General features: G+C 41.8%; 2 protein-coding genes across 2 annotated transcripts in view; one reads left to right on the top strand and one right to left on the bottom strand.

Annotated features, from left to right (window-relative positions):
* Tmem159 (transmembrane protein 159) overlaps positions 1–16252 on the top strand; it is a 97494-nt gene that overhangs the window by 18318 nt on the left and 62924 nt on the right. The window lies entirely within an intron of this gene.
* The window catches only part of LOC104850788 (dynein heavy chain 3, axonemal), a 56310-nt gene that overhangs the window by 1882 nt on the left and 38176 nt on the right, over positions 1–16252 (bottom strand). Inside the window, exons 17-20 of the mRNA XM_033758736.1 lie at positions 12113–12266; positions 11195–11339; positions 7868–8241; positions 3380–3471 (exon numbers count right to left, since the gene is read on the bottom strand). Coding sequence (XP_033614627.1) covers positions 3380–3471; positions 7868–8241; positions 11195–11339; positions 12113–12266 — 765 coding nt within the window. The remainder of the gene's footprint in view (positions 1–3379; positions 3472–7867; positions 8242–11194; positions 11340–12112; positions 12267–16252) is intronic.

The raw sequence follows: 16252 nt of genomic DNA, 5'->3' as shown, positions 1-16252 counted from the left end.
TTAACCTTTCTTTCACTGAATTCCAAACTGTAGAAGAGACCATCTGATCTTTACTCATAAGTCAGAAAACTGAAGCTCAGAGAAAGCAAGTGATGTGACCAAAGCCACACAGCTGGGAAGTGTGGGATGTGGGCTCAATATCATTTCCTCTGACTGCTAAGCTAGGGTTTCTTCCTTCCCTTTCAAGCAACAGAACTGTTCACATGTGGTCAATAAAAATGTACTGATTAAATAGAGCTGAGAACTTTCATTTGGCCTCAGGAAGGAGGGATAGACCAGGCATATATAATTCCAAGCAATGGAATTTCAGAAGCATGGTTACCATCCTCATGTGGCCTTTGGAAGAGGCCCAAAATTGAATGTGAATACAGGAACAAATTGACAAAGGTAGATGCCAACTCAGAGAAGCATGAGACTGTTATAAAGCTTAGCCTCTGCGCTCACTGGGTGTGCAGCCAAGGCCAAGGACCCAATAGGTCTGATGTGGCCCTGATATCCTCGTTTCATAGAGTTGTGATGTAATTAAATAAGACAAACTGCTTGCAATGAGCCTTATGAACCATCCAAGGTATGACTTCAAATGCAAACGGTTGCAAAGGTGCCGGCTTAATCAGTTTGGAAATCCACGAAGTATAACAAGAGTTGACCTCACCTACATATGCTAGAGAAGCTCATTAGCTAGGAGCTGTGATAAAGCTGCCTTAATTAAGGTGTGAGTGGGACACAGGGAAAATCACATCTCATTAATAGGCAGTGGCTGAGTACCTAGACATGAGATTAGCTCAGGTTACATGCCCTCTGTGGTCTGAATATTCTTGTCCCTCACCTCTTATTCATATATTGGAACCTAATACTCACTGGGAAATCTTAAGAGGAGAGGCCCTTGATAGTGATTAAATCATGAAGATTCCACCCTCATTAGTTGGATTAGCACCCTGTACAAGAGAAGCTCCAGGGAGTGCTCTTGCCTCTTCCACCATGCAAGGATATATCAAGAAGGGACAGCCATCTATGGGCTCTCACCAGACAAAATCTGTAAGAGCATAGATCTTGAACTGTGAACCATAAATTCCTGCTGTTTAGCTGGGCGTGGTGGCACACACCTGTAATCCCAGCACTTGGGAGGCTGAGGTAGGAGGATCGCTGTGAGTTTGAGACCAGCCTGGACTACATAGTGAGTTCCAGGTCAGTCTCAACTACATAGTGAGTCCCTATCTCAAAAAACAAACAAACAAACAAAAATCCTGCTGTTTATAAATTACACCATCTAAGTACAGGAACCCGCAAAGACAATGCTTTATTGCATAATTGTCACATTAATTCTAATCACTTATTTTTCAGACAGTGCACCAGCACCTCCAGATTTGCAGTACTTGAACATGCCTACATGGAGAGAGGAAGAGTAGCTGTATGTTTATTTGCAGTTTGTCTCCTTAGATAAATGAACCTCTCAGAGAGTAAGAGGTAATGATTAAGGCTCTAGAGTCTGCCTGGCCTGTGTTAAATTCTTGTTTCTTTCAGTTACAGCTATGACTGATGCTAATTACTTAATCTCTCTTACCTCTGTTTATTTCCTGATCTGTAAAGTGTGAAGAATATCAGCTATAACACTAGGTTGTTGTGACGGATAAATGGGTTAAAGTATATTAAATCCCTGGTGCAGAGTAAGTGTTCAATAGTTGCTGTCTCTCGGAAACATCTTATGTGAGGAACAATGAGACACTTTAACAAAACAGATATTATTCCTTGGATGTCAGTGGAGAATTGGTTCCAGGACCCTGTGTGGATGCCAACATCTGAGGATGTCAACGTCTCTTTCTTTGCTTTGTGAATTCACAAACTAATTAATCCTTCCCCCTGTGCAATCACTTGCATTGTAGCTCATACCTGACAATCATAAGGCGTGTTGCATTTTGTTTTACTTAATTATGTTAACAACTGATATGCATATAACCTACACAATCCTTTTGTATACTTAAATCATCTCTAGATTACTACCATATCTAATAAAATGTAAATGTTATATAAATAGTTGTTACATGGCTTAGGGAATAGTGACAAGGAAAAAAGTCTGCACATGTTCAATGCAGATGCACTCTTTTTCTTAAATATTTTCAAATCACAGTTGGTTGAATCGACAGAGTTACTGAGGGCAGTAGAAATGTACGTGTGTCTAGGCCTGCTCCTCTATGAGGGACAGTAGCCCTGGGGGTGCTCGGAGGGGCATCATAGCACTCCAATGGCAGAGATTTGCTGGGGAAGCACTTGAGAATAGACCTGGCCTGCCCAGTGAGAGGAAGAGTTTCAGGCTCCACCAGGTACCACTATTGCCTGGAGCAGCTTGGTCCACCAGAAATGTAACATGAGCCATATTCATAATTTTGAAGTGTCTACAGCCACATTTCTTTAAAAAGGTAAAGAGAGGAAGATAAAATTATTTTAATAATGTATTTTAGCACTGTATCTAAAATATCATTTTAGCATTAAAAATTATCATCTATTTTGCTTTCTTTTTCTAAGTAAGTCTTTGAAATTCAACCTGTCTTCTTAACTTCTAGCACATCAAACTTAGACTGGCTATACTTCAAGGGCTCAATGGTGACACATGGTGAGTGGCTCTTGCCTTAGATGGAGCTGACTGGAGGACTTGTTGAAACCCAGCCAGCAGGGCCCAGCCCAGAACTGGATTCTGCAGGGTGAGTCAGGCTGAGAATGTCCCTTGCTAATGAGTTCCCAGGGGCTAGTAGCGAGGGGTCCCTCACTTTGAGAACCACAGATGTCCTGTTAGAGCCAAACCCAGTTGTTTAATGGGGTCTTCAGCCTGGCAACACAAGATCTCCCCATCTACTGCCCTGAAGGGAGTGTGAAAAAGAAAACAGGGTTGGTTCTAAGATTGATTCTAAAAATAGCAATTGAAAAAGTACAAATTCTAATACATAATTCCAGGAGGATTTGGAGACAAGATGAAAATATCCTTTATTTGACCATGTTTCATGGGATTTTAGAGCTCAGGAAGCTTCTTCTAGTTGTTTGTTGTTTGCTTGTCTGTTTGTTTAAAGGCAAAGAAACTGAGTCTCAGGAAGGCTGAGTCACTGAGGACTGGGTTTGAGATTCAGGTTCAAAGAACTTTTTGTATTTCCCTTTGCAATAAGAACCCCTGACTTAGTTACTAGTCCTAACCCATCATGAGCTGAAAACGAAAGCCTTACCCATAGTAAGTCAGCTAAAGAGGGGGAGGCAGGAAGTGGGGCTGTTAATTAATCTTAAATCACCCTACACCAGAAGGAGAAAACTGACCAGTCAGGGGCCAATTGTATCACTCTGGGAACTCATACATACTTGGACCAAAAACCTTCCTGAACAAAGGGATGAGCCTTACTTTTCAATGTATTTGGCAAATCCACAATCCAGCATATTTGAGAGGCAAGTCGTTTCAGTGGGACTTACTTCATAGCCAACAATCTCACTAATCTGCAAAGAAAAAAAGAAAAGAAAATATTTATTGTCCAAGATAGAGCTGACCAATAGAGGGTTCTGTGATAATAGAAAGGTTGTTCATTTGTGCCGTCCAGTACCATAGACACCAGCCCCAGGAGGCTGCTGAACACCGAAAAATATGGCTAGTGTGACTAAGGAATGGATTTTCCATTTTAAATTTCAATGAATTCAAATTTAGTTTAATAACCACATGTAGCTAGTGACAACTGAGTTGGACAGTGCAGGTCTAAGGATTTGGGAGGCAGCCTAGAGCCATTCCACACTGTCTGGTTCCCTAGGGGTGAGTCCCCTACTGATTTGTGAACCCCCAGAGGGCTGGGATGGGGGTCTGGTTTGTCACTGTGCATCGAGGGCCTGTCCAAAACTTGGGTTTGTGATTGAAGCTGCAGTGAGATTTGCTGAGTAAAAGGGGTGGTCATGAGAACGTGAGACAGGTAGACTGCCAAATTCTGTGATATAGGAGGCTGAGGAGGAAGGACTCCTTCAAAATGCTTCTTCTTGGCTGTGATCAAAGCACATTACAAACATGCATGAAGATGTCATAAGGAAACCCTTTGCTTTGTACCATTAATACATACTAATATTATACTTTTTAAAATCAAACAAAAAATACCCTCCTTTCCACCTCACAGAGCCCACCTGTTGGAAGTCTCCCATTCCTCTGGTGTGTATACTTCCCAGGCTTATCTCCTAAACACAAACATCCCTGAGCAGTGTCCTTGGTGAAGAATCTGATGGCTTCAGACACTTCTCAGAGACTGAAAGATCTGTCCCTTAGGCTGAGAAGGAGATGGAGACTGAAGAGGAAGGAGGCTCTGTGAAAAGCTCATTTACTGCTCAATTTTGTCTCTGTCCAGCCCCGTTGGATTAAAGAATGCCAGAGCAGGAAGGGGGATGGGAGCCGTGTACTCTGTCTTAGCCCTGCATCCTGGGTGCCTGCTGTTTGGCAGGCACCAAGTATTTATGGAGTGAATGCGTGAATGAACCAGCTAACCCAAGTGGCTTCCCAAACTAGGTTCTGAGCACTCCTGAACACAAAGGTAATGGGAATAATAAAAGTCATTAATGTTTTATGGAGGGCTTACTATACAGTGGGCACTATTTCAGAACTCCATGTTCTTATTTCATTCTCACAACACAGTGAGGAAGATCCTAATATATGATTACTTCCATTTTATATATAAAGAAATTATCTTGTCCAAGACTACTCCGTTAACAAATGGCAGAATGGGGACTTGAATCTTATTCCAGTTCTGACCTGAAGTTCTTATCCAGTGTCTCTCTCAGCTATGCACAGTTGTGCAAGATATTCACTCCGTAACTCTAGAAAGTACAATGCACTCTACAGTGCACAAAAATATAGCATTTCCTAGCATAGTGCAGTACCCAGCCTGCACAACTATTCCTGTTGGTCCCTGACTCTCATTTATTCTCTTACACCTGACAAAACAGCTCAGAGCAACACAGTGATTGTCTCTGGGACCAAATGATACAGCTATGAAACACAGCTGGCACAGTACTTGGCACATCGTTAGGACTTAGAGATTGGCATATTTAGTTTTAAAATTGCCTTTTGAGGTTAACAAAGCATCTGGTTCTCTAATCCCAAGAGCAACACTGTCCAGTGTGCAGCCACTGGCCCCAGTGGCTCTCAAGCACCTGAATTGTGTCAAAACTTAGATGTGCTCTAAGTGTAAAAACACACCATATTCCAAACCTTGCACACCAACATTTTTCATACTGACTAACATATAAGTTATAACATTTCATTTATATTTAGTTAAGGAACATATTTTCATAAAATTTATTCACCTGTTTCCTTTTCTTTTAAAAAATATGGCTACTAGAAACTTTAAACACACACAGCTCGTGCTGTTTCTGTTGGACAGCACCATCCGAGCCTTAGGACCAGTTCTAGAGTAGAACACCAGCATAGCTTTTCCAAATGTGACCTTGTTCCATCTTGTAAACCACAGTAGCCACCCCTCTGCTGATACTTGAAAATGCCACATGGGGTACTGATTTTCCTGCTTAACCTCTGGAAATGGCCGGAAACTACAGCCCAGTGACTCTATGAGCTCGAGAGATCTATTTTCTAGCCATGACAGCTATAAGTGGGTTAGCTTCAAAGCTCCCTTCCTGAGCCAAAATTTGTGCAAATGGCTCTGCTGAGATCGGTATCAGGGAGACAGTGGCTTCCCCAGCAGGGAGCTGTCCCTGGGGTACTTTGAGGTATGAACTACAATGCAGACAGAAGTGGCCCTGGGAGGAGGCAGACCTGAGCACATCTGGTGACCTCTGCCCTTTCTGAACCCATCTTTACCTGCTCAGCCCTTTAGGGTCCCACTTGAGGGGCTCAGTCCTCAAGAGCTTCTTTCCTGGGACTACAGTCCTCCCCAACCCATGGTTTACTCTACTCCCAACTGCCTGTCCCCTTGCTCTTGATATTCCTGGTACTCTTTATTTTTCTAGTTAAGCTAAACAGACCTGGATTCCAATTCCTCCCTTACCCACTAACTACCCATGTGACAAATTACTTAATGTCTCCAAGTCTCGGTTTTTCTATCTCTGTAGAATGGAAAAAATAATAGCCCCTCCTTCAAAGGGTTATTGAGAGAATGAAATGGAAGAATCCAAGTAAAGTATGCAACATGGGGCCCAGAACACAGGTAGTGCTCAATAGATTTTGGCTATTGTTGTTATTGTTTTTAATTATAATTCTAAAGGATAATTTTCCAATCTATTTATAAATGAGAATTATAAATGGCTAGGAAGAGTCTTGATTTTTTTAAAGCACCCACATGTAAGAACAGCATCATCACACAGGAAGCACTGGGTAGAGGGAATGGGGTCCCTGGAATTTCTTTAAGTACAGTTAAGGACATTCTGGATACCAGGGAAAACCTGAATTCACCTGTCCACCCAACCTCCCTCCCTCTGTCCCCTAAAGCTGATCAAAGCTCTGGGCTGACTACGTCCGTGGAGGAGCCATCCCAGGAGTACAAGTGATGACAAGTGATGTCCCTACTAGCACATTCAAGACTAGAGGTGTACTCACATGACCTTTCCCTGTCTCACCTGGTATCAAATATCAAGGCTTTGTGGGAAATTGAATTCTCTCTCAGAGAAACCCCGAGCTTCTCACATATCATGACCTCTTTCTCCTGGACAGATCGATACGCTCCTGGACCCTGGGTTTGGGGGCCCATTCTCTTGAAGGTATTGTATGTATCATCAGATTGGGTCCTTCCAAAGACCACATCTTCAATCTGATGGACTTTTAAACCAGGCATTATGGTTTAGATCTGGAATGTCCCCCCAAAGGCTTATGTGTTGAAGGCTTGGTCACCAGTGCAGGAATGTTCAGAGGTGGGGCTTCTGAAAGGTGATTGGTCATGAGGCTTAATCTATTGATGACTTTATAATTTGACAGCCTATTGGGAAGTGATGGAAACTTAGGAGGTGGGACCTAACTCAAGTTAGGGATGCCTCTGGGGATGCCTTTGGGGGCTTTATCTTGTCCCTAGCACCTCTCTTTGCTTTCCTCTCCTCTTCCCTCACTTCCTGACTGCCAAAGATGAACAGCTCTGTTCCACCACATCCTCCTGCCATAATGTTTCTGTTTTACCACGAGTCCTAAATTTTTGGCACCAAGAGACCATAGACTAAAGTCTCCAAAATGGTGAGCCAAAGCAAATCATTTTTTTAAGCTGATTTTCACAGGTATTTTGACAAACAATGGAAAGCTGACACAACAAGTCAAAGAGGACTCTTCCGTCTCATCTCCACCTCCACAGAGAGCAACTCCCTGATAGAGGGCATTTCAAGGCCACTGCTAGCCCTTGAATGTGATGATTATTTTAGAAACAGTGAATTTTCTTGCTTCTTCTTCTTCTTCTTTTTTTTTTTTTTTTTTTTTTTGCTTAGTGTTCACACCACATTTATCACCCTCACACTTGGTTGCTTATAAAAATCCCAACTATTTTTAGAGAGGATATTTATTATTCTCATAGCCTCAAAAGGCTGAAATAGGAGTGCAAAATTATTTCTGCACATAGCCTGTTGGACAACAAAACTCCACACCAAAGTCAGCCTGAGCAGGACTTATCTGGCAATATTAGCGAGGCTTCAGGTAAAGATGTGATATTCTTTTTTTGTGTATGCTAAGCCAAGGAACAAATCAAGGCTTTCCCACTAGAATTAATAATTCTCTTGTCACCTGCTGGGACCTCCAGCAGCCATTTTCTTAGGAAAACAGAAAAGGAAAGGAAACCTCTTGTAGCCCGCAGCTAGAACATGCAAGCACCAGCAGTGGGTTCCCAACAAAAAGGGTCAATCTATTTAAGAGGCGGGAAGTTCCCTCCACAACCCAGATATTCCCTTCCTTCAGAGGGTTATCAGGCCCACTGCTGCCCCTGGCCCTGAGCAGATTCTCAGAGAATCTGAACTCGGTAATGATTCCAGTCTTCCAGAGGGCACCAGGAACAGGACCGTGACCAAGCAGGGCCACCCAGCAGGCAGGGTCAGTTACCTGTTTCCAGTGCCGGTCCTTCATCCCAGGGTTGCAGGAAATGCTAAGGATGGGAAGGTGCTGCTTGAATTTTTCAACCTTCAATTTAACGTTCTCTGCCAGGCGTCTGGGTGCTGGCACATCAGCAAAGGTCTTGGTCAGCTTATATATTGTTCTCCACATATTTCCTATCTCCTCTGTGATTTCCTCAGCATTCAGTGAAAAGAGGGGGCCTGAAACAGAAAAGACAGGAAGAGAGAAGAAAGTCAGACCACCAAGTACATGTTTGTCATGTATACCTGTAATTCACTGCACTGAAAACAATGCCAGTTGTACAGGACTAGAAAAGCACAGGCTGGTTGTACATGGTGGTCCACTCCTTTAATCTTAGCATTCTGGGAGGCTGAGGCAGGAGAATCTCAAGTTTGAGTCTGGCTTGGCAACTTAGCAACCTAGTGAGACTCAGTCTCAAAAATAAAAAGGGCTGGGGATGGAGCTCAGTGTGAAGGCCCTGGGTTTTATCCCCAGTACATTAAAAACAAAACAAAACCAAGAAAAGGATGAGGGTTGAGTCTGGATTTGCAAGCTCCACAGAGCTGATATAAAGCGGTGGGTGTGTGACTGACCTTGTCTAAGCCTCGGTAGTTTTGCCTGTGACACGGTGGTGATCACAGATACCTGAAGGTGATGGTGACAACAAAGTGAGACAACGTAAGTAAGGCAGCTAACAGCGTGCCTGGCACACAGTGGGTGTCCATGAGGGTGCTGATCCTCATGATCAGTTTTAAATGTTGTCATAATATTAGAATGAGCTCCACAGATACAGTGAAATAGCAACTGGAGAATGTGCGTAAGTGTGGGTGGGGGAGCCCTCTGTATAGTTCTGGCAATTTTTCTGCAATTAGTTTTAAAAAACAAAGAATGATACCTCCTTTAAAAGAAAAGTACTCCAAAACATTAATTTCCTTCTCCCTGCTTTCCTTTGCAGCGAACTGGTAGCATTTGGGTTTCACATTCAGCCAAAATCTTTCTACACTGCTGAATATAGCCTCATTCACTGAGCACAGGACATCAACTCCCTATCCCTCTCTCTCTCCCCTCACCCTCCCTTTAACTTTCTCCCTCTTTTTCTCCCCTCCCCTCTCCTCTTCCCTCCTCCCTCTCCTTCCTCCTCTTTCTTTTGAGGCAGGGTCTTGCTGTGCTGACCAGGCTGATCTTTAACTCTTGGGCTCAAGCAATCTTCCTGTCTCAGCCTTCCCAGTATCTGGAACTGCAAACATGTGCCACTACACCAAGTTTAATGTTTTGTTGTTATTGTTGAAGAATCAAAAACTTAAAAAAGGAAAAGAAAGGTATGTACTGTCTATGCACCACGACTATTATAGTTGCTAAAAAAGCACCTACATGATAGAGAGGATTCATCTCTCTATCATGTTTGCTTGGGAGGGTGTGGCTGAGTCACCAGGAACCTCACCCAAGGGACGAATAAATTAGGTAGGACTGCCTCTTCATTGCTCCACTCAACAGTGAGGCACCAAGGAGAAAGTGACCTGCTTGGTTCTGTGTAGTTAAGCTGAGGAGACCTCAGTACTTCCCACTCTGAAGCACTTTTCTTAGGTGCTTATGAGACAGGAACTGGACTTCACAATAAACATTCGGCTTCAGTGGTAATTAAGGGAAAGAATGAAAACAAAGATAGCATTCTAAGTATCAAGTCAAGGAAAAAACAAAGCTGAGTTGTTCCAGAATTCAGACAGCTTTTCAAAGCTGTTAGGTCACAGTTTTGTTGAGGATATGACAAATGGGTACTTCTAAAAACTGCTAGAAGACTGAGTTAAAAAGTCTAGTACAACTTTCTTGAAGACAGTATAAAACATTTTTTAAATCCTAAAAATTTTCTCAATACACTCTTTGATCTAGCCATTTCACTTTCAGGAATTCTTTTTTATTATTTATTTGTCCTGTTCTCTTTCAGGACTGGGGATTAAATCTAGGTAAGTGCCCCACCATTGAGCTACATCCCCAGACCTTCTCCCTAGCCCCCACTTTTAAAATTTTATTTTGAGACAGGGTCGCACTAAATTGTCCCAGCTAGCCTCAAACTTTCCTCTTGAGTAGCTGAGATTATAGGTGTGTACCACCACACCCAACAGCTTTTAAAAATTCTTCTTTTTTCTTTTCTGGTAGTGGGAATCAAACTCAGGACCTTGCACTTGCAAGGCAGGTGTGGAGCCACTAAGCTACATCCCCAGCCCCAGGAATTCATCTTAAGAAAATAATCATAGTTGTATCCAGAACAACAGCAGTAAAGTTTTCAAGGTGTATTTATAATATTTAAGCACTAGAAATAAATTTAAGGGTCTAAGATTTTATCCTCTGTTCTTAAACATTCTCCTCAGGTGACATTATCCTCAGCTTTAATCATAATCTACACATCAATTATTCCCCAATAGAAATCACATCCCCCAAACCCATCTCTTAATGCACTCAATTACTAAGTAATAGTCCTACTGGGATGTGTACAGACGCCTTAAACTCAAGTTGATGGATTTCCCCACTTCTAGTAAAAGTTTACAGGGGTCTGGGATGCTGGCCCTTCTTAAAGCAGCAGCCCAGAGGAACAGCCAGCTTCTCCTCCCACTACCTGCCTCTGAGTTCCTGCCAGTCCATGGTTTTGGGTGCTGCTGATTCTATTTTACCCTGGAAACAGGTCTGGGTCTTTGTTTTTCTTCTTCTTTAGAAGTAATGGAGATTGAAGCCAGGGAACACTGAGTGACATCCCCAGTCCTTTTTAATTTTTGTTTACTTTTGAGACAAATATCACTAAGTTGCACAGGCTGATCTCAAACTCACAGTTCTCCTGCCTCAGGCTCCCAAGTAGCTGGAAGCAGAGACATTGTCTTCACACCTCCTGTGTTATCACATCAAAAAACTCTGACAGGGGCTGGGGATTTAGCTCAGTGGTGCTGTCGCTTCCCTCACAAGTGCAAGGTCCCAAGTTCGATCCCCGGTACCAAAAGCAAATGAACAAACAAACAAAAACTTTGGCTGGCTGTCTTAATCCAGAGTGTCAGATTTGAAGAAAAGTTCACCACGAATCTGAAGATCAAATCTTATTTCAGAGCTGGCTGGCTAGATCCCCATTCCATCCCCGTTCTGTCCCAGCACAGCGAGAGCACACCATACCATTCATCCACTCCTCGGACTTGGTGCTGAACTCATAGGCCATCACCCACAGCTGCTCATAAGGCGCTTTGGTGGTTATCAAAGTCTGCAGAAGAGGGAAGATACTCTTCTCCTTTTCCAACAGCTCTTCCTCCTTATTGATTAACTGCAAAACAAAGGAGCATGCTACATATTGGGCAGCTGGTTCCCCAGCCCTAGAAGCCTCCACGGCACCTTCACAAACAAGTGGAGGGAAACGCTCATTCATTTGGAGAGTACAAGAGGAAAAAAAGGCAAGGACTCCAGCTGGAAGATCCCTCCAAGGGCTACGGCAGCTGAGATATGGAAACTGGGATAATTTGCTATTTGCCCCATCATGTTTGTTCCCAGTGCACCTATGCCCAATGTGCTCTGTCTCCATTTTCACAGTTTCCAAATGTCCTCTAGCTGTCTACGTGACTGTTCTTAAGGCTTCTTATGTGGACTTGCCTCAAAGTTAAGAACTTTAATGCTTAAAAATACTCAGTAGCTGACATTTGGGAAAAGTTAGCCAGCATCTCCAAGCCTTAGCTCTCCTACTTTAGGTAAGGGTAAATGGGGATAACTTAGGCCCCAGGTTTGCTACAGCCATTAAGGAAGGTACGGTATTGTACAAGAAGCCCTAGGTACAATGCTGAGTAAATAATAAGTGCTCAACACACATAAGCACACGTAAGATACCCTATTATAATTTCTTTTGGGGGTACGTGCACAATGACTTACCAAAAAATCTGTCATAATGTAGGAGTGTGAAAAAAGGCAGTTGAAAATACTGTACCAGTAAAAGTACTCGACAATCAATCAATACTATCACCTGACAGTGTCACTGGGAAAATACAAAACCAAAGCTCAGAATCACCAGGCCAGTACAGTCATTAGTCCTCATCTCAAGATCCCAACCTCAAATTCCAGCATCGCCTGAATGAGGTTCTTGGAGAGCTCAGCAAGCTTTTCGACATTGTGCTTCATTTCTTCTGTGGTCATCACTTCGTGCTTCCTAAAGCCTTCTAATTCCTTGCCATAGTTTTTCAGTCTCGACTCAAACTCTGAGCGTCTGAAAGTAAAGACAGCCTGGTTACATTTGGACTTTCCATCCTGTGCTCTTTCAAAGTGTCAGCCTTGCTCACTCTGGGGAGAATGTGACCTTCTGATACCTTCACTGCTCCATCTCTTCTACCTCTGTCTCTCTACCTTTCAATCACTATCTATCTAAAAATAAATGAAGATGAAAAAGTAAACTATCTAACATTTCATCTATCAGAGATGGGTGAGCTGTGAATTTAATTGGCAATTAATCATCTCCAGATGTTTTCTTGTACAGGTAAATCTATATTAAAATATTTGTACACATATTGTTTCTTCATTTAGCATTAGATATTTATTACTACATTCCAGAAGTGCTCTAGGTAACACAAATGTAATTGTGAAGTACCCTCATGAAGCTTATATTTTAGCTGGGGGAGGCCTACATAATAAGCATGGATGAATGGATAAATTCATAGATAGGATAAGGATAAAATGAGGTAATTCTCATAATGATAAATGGTCTAAAGAAAATAAAATAACAAAACAGGACTGAGGACGTAGCATAGTGGTAGACCCTTTTCAGAGCATGTGTGAGGTCCTGGATTCAATCCTCAATACAGAAAGAAAGAAGAAAAGGAAAAAAAGATAAAGAGAAAAAAGAAACTAGAGTGATTAGTGGATAACTGTGTGGAGGGGTACTTTAGCTTGAGTGATCAGGAGATATTTTTCCAGCGATTTATCTAATTCATCTAGAGATTTATCTATTTCATCCAATTGATCAGGAGAACAGTTCTCAAATTTGCCAATATAGTCTCAAATTAACCAACATAGTAGTTAGTGGGCAGGATCTGGAGCCAAGCAGGCTTGGTTCAAATGCCTACTTTGCTGCTTCATAGCTATGTGGCCTTGGACGAGTCACTGAAACTCTTTTTTTTTTTTTCTGATGAATTTATTGGTAAATTTTAGGTAACTGAAACTCTTAATATTTCAAATGTATAGACTACAGATAGAAAAAAGAATATACTTAATAGCAAAGCTATCATTAAAATGCTCAGAATTGAGCCTGGTACATCACAATCACTATACAAGTGTTTGCTCTTTTTTTTTTTTAAGTTTATTGGTACATTTAAAGCAAACAATACAGTTACATTTATCATTGGGATCTTGTACCTTTACATGACAGGAGTTTGTTCTTATTTTTTCCCCATACCCCTGCAACCCCTCTTCAGCCCCTTCACCCTTCCCTATTTACAAAGACTTTGTTTCCATTTTTTCTTTTTTTCACATTTTTTCTTTTCCCTTATTTGCTTTCCCCTTCCCTTCCCACTTCCCTTTTAGCCCTTTTCTTCCTATTTCATACTTTCAATTATACCATTTGAACTTTATTTACACTTTTAGCTTTTCACACCACAGAAACTATTCAGTACATGCTCAAGTGTGTTGTATTTTGCTGTTATTTTATTTACTAAAATATAAATCTATAAACACAGTTTTTGTCTCCTTAATTCATTGTATTTCCTGTACCTGGCAGAGTAACTGGTGCAAACAATCTATGTTCACTGAATGAATAAGAGAATCTGTCACTGAGAACCACTTTAGTGACATTCCATGAGTTTGGCAGAGCAGAAGCTTTTTAATAAGATGAGATCCCAGTTGTTGATTCTTTCTGCTAGTTCCCGTGCTACTGAGGATTTGTTCACAAAATCTTTTCCTATGCCAATGTCTTTAAGAGTTCTGCCTAACTTATCTTCCAGCAAGTTTAGTGTTTCTGTTTTAATATTTAGATATTTAATCCACTTGGATTTTAATTTAGTGTATGGTGAAAGATAAGGGTCCAGTTTTAATCTTTGGCAGGTTGAGAGTCAGTTATTCCAACACCATTTATTAAAGAGGCTATCTTTCCTCCAGTGGGGATGGTCAGCTCCTTTATCAAAGATGACGTAGCTGAGTACATCTGGATTTGTTTTTGTGTCTTCCAATCTGTTCCACTGATCCTCAGATCTATTTCTTTGCCAGTACCATGCTGTTTTTATCACAGTGGCTTTGTAGTATAGTTTCAAAATGGGAATTGTTATATCCACTACCATGTCTCTGTTGCCTAGGATGGCTTTTGCTATTCTAGGAGTCTTATGGTTCCAAATGAATGTTTATAGCAGCACAGTCTGTAATAGCTAAAACTTGGAAACAGGAACAAGGGCAGGGACAAGGGGAAAAAAAGAGAACCAAGACCTGTCATGTAAAGGTACAAGATCCCAATGATGAATGTAACTATACTGTATACCTAAAATGTACCAATAGACTCAATGAGGAAAAAAATATATATAACATAACATACAACACTATATTCAGGAAATTAGATTGAGTAAATGTACTGTACTTGCATGACTTCCTGGAGTCTACGGGAGAATAATGAATTCAAAGATGGTAGGTTGGTCAGAATTCTGACAGGAACAGAATTCATGAGATATTCAAAGAACGACACTTTACTGAAGGGACTTCTTAGAGAGTTAAGGTATGGGTAGGGTTAAAGGAACAAATAGTAAGTGGAGAGGCAGCTAGAGACCAACCTTGGAAAGAAGACCTTATGACCCATAGGGCTGAGGGGACACTGAGAACTGGGACTGTTGAGGAACAGGCACTGCCATCCTAAAGGATGCTGCTACTTATCGACAGAGGCCTAGGGCCAAACAGGAATGATGTGTGTGTGCTGGGGAGGCTTCAATCACTCTCCAGCCTCCTGCAGGGCTCTCCACTGGCACAGCCCAACCTGGATCCAACAGACAAGAAAACCAGGAGCTGCAGCCTGGGTGTCAGCCTCTCTGACCCAGAGCGGGAGGAGGATGAGTTGCAGGGGAAGCTAATGAAGAATAACTGCCACTTAAGTCAAAAAATTAATATAAATTGGGGAAATGGGGTCAGTTCCTTGGAAAGGAAACAAAATTGTTTCCACAGGATACAGATGAATATTTCTCAGCCCTCCTCACAGGTTCTTTGAGATTAATGCAAAGTGATGGACATGGTGGATGTTTAAGGCTCTCCTAAGAGAGGGCTGATCCCAGGGCCGCTTTGCTGAGCCTCTTCTAGCACTGCTTTTCTGCTGGCCTGTGCTGCTAAGAGGCTAGAAGCCAGCTGATAGGATCAAGCTGAGAGTTGCCCTCAGAAAGGAGAAACATGGCACCTTCTGTCATCCACGCCATCACTGCTCTCACCTCTCCCAGGACCAGCGTTTACCCCTCTTAACTGCACCAGCACGCACTTCCTCCAATTAGTCTTATAATAATATTCTAAGAGTACACTTGCAAAGCTCTGGTTTGTTTTTTTTGTTTTGTTTTGATTTTTTTCTTATTGAGTTTATTGGTACATTTTAGGTATACAGTACAGTCACATTCACCATTGGGATCTTGTACCTTTACATGACAGGTCTTGGTTCTCATTTTTTCCCCTTGTCCATGCCCTCCCTTCACCCCCTCCTCCCCTCCCCCTTTACAAACACTTTATTTCCATTTTTTCATTTTTCTCATATTTTTTTCTTTTCCCTTATTACCTTTCCCCTACCCTTCCCACTTTCCCTACACCTTTAGCCCCTTTCTTCCTATTTCACATTGTCAATGATCTCATTAGGATCTTATATACTATTATTTTTTTTCACACCAGAGAGATAGACTATTCAGTATTTACACGTGTGTGACTTATTTATTTCACTTAGGAGTATGTCCTCAATATGTATCCATTTTCCTATGAATGAATCAAATTTTTCATTCTTTGTGGCTGAGTAGTATTCCATTTTATAGAAAAAACATATCTTCTTTATCCAGTTTCCAACTGATGGGCAAATGGGCTGTTTCCAAGTTGTAGCTATTACAAACTGTGCCGCTATAAACAGAGTTGCGCATATATCACTGTGATATGATTCTTTTAGTTGTTTTGGAAAGATATCCAGCAGAGGGATGCCTGGGTCAAATGGAACCTCTAGTCTCAGCTCTCTGAGGTATCTCCATATTGATTTCCATAGTG

This window comes from Fukomys damarensis, unplaced genomic scaffold, assembly GCF_012274545.1.
Source record: "Fukomys damarensis isolate Sample0158 unplaced genomic scaffold, DMR_v1.0_HiC HiC_scaffold_34, whole genome shotgun sequence".
NCBI classification, from domain to species: Eukaryota; Metazoa; Chordata; class Mammalia; order Rodentia; family Bathyergidae; genus Fukomys; species Fukomys damarensis.
The sequence above is the reverse complement of the archived record's forward strand: the minus strand, read 5'-3'. Positions and strand labels throughout refer to the sequence as shown.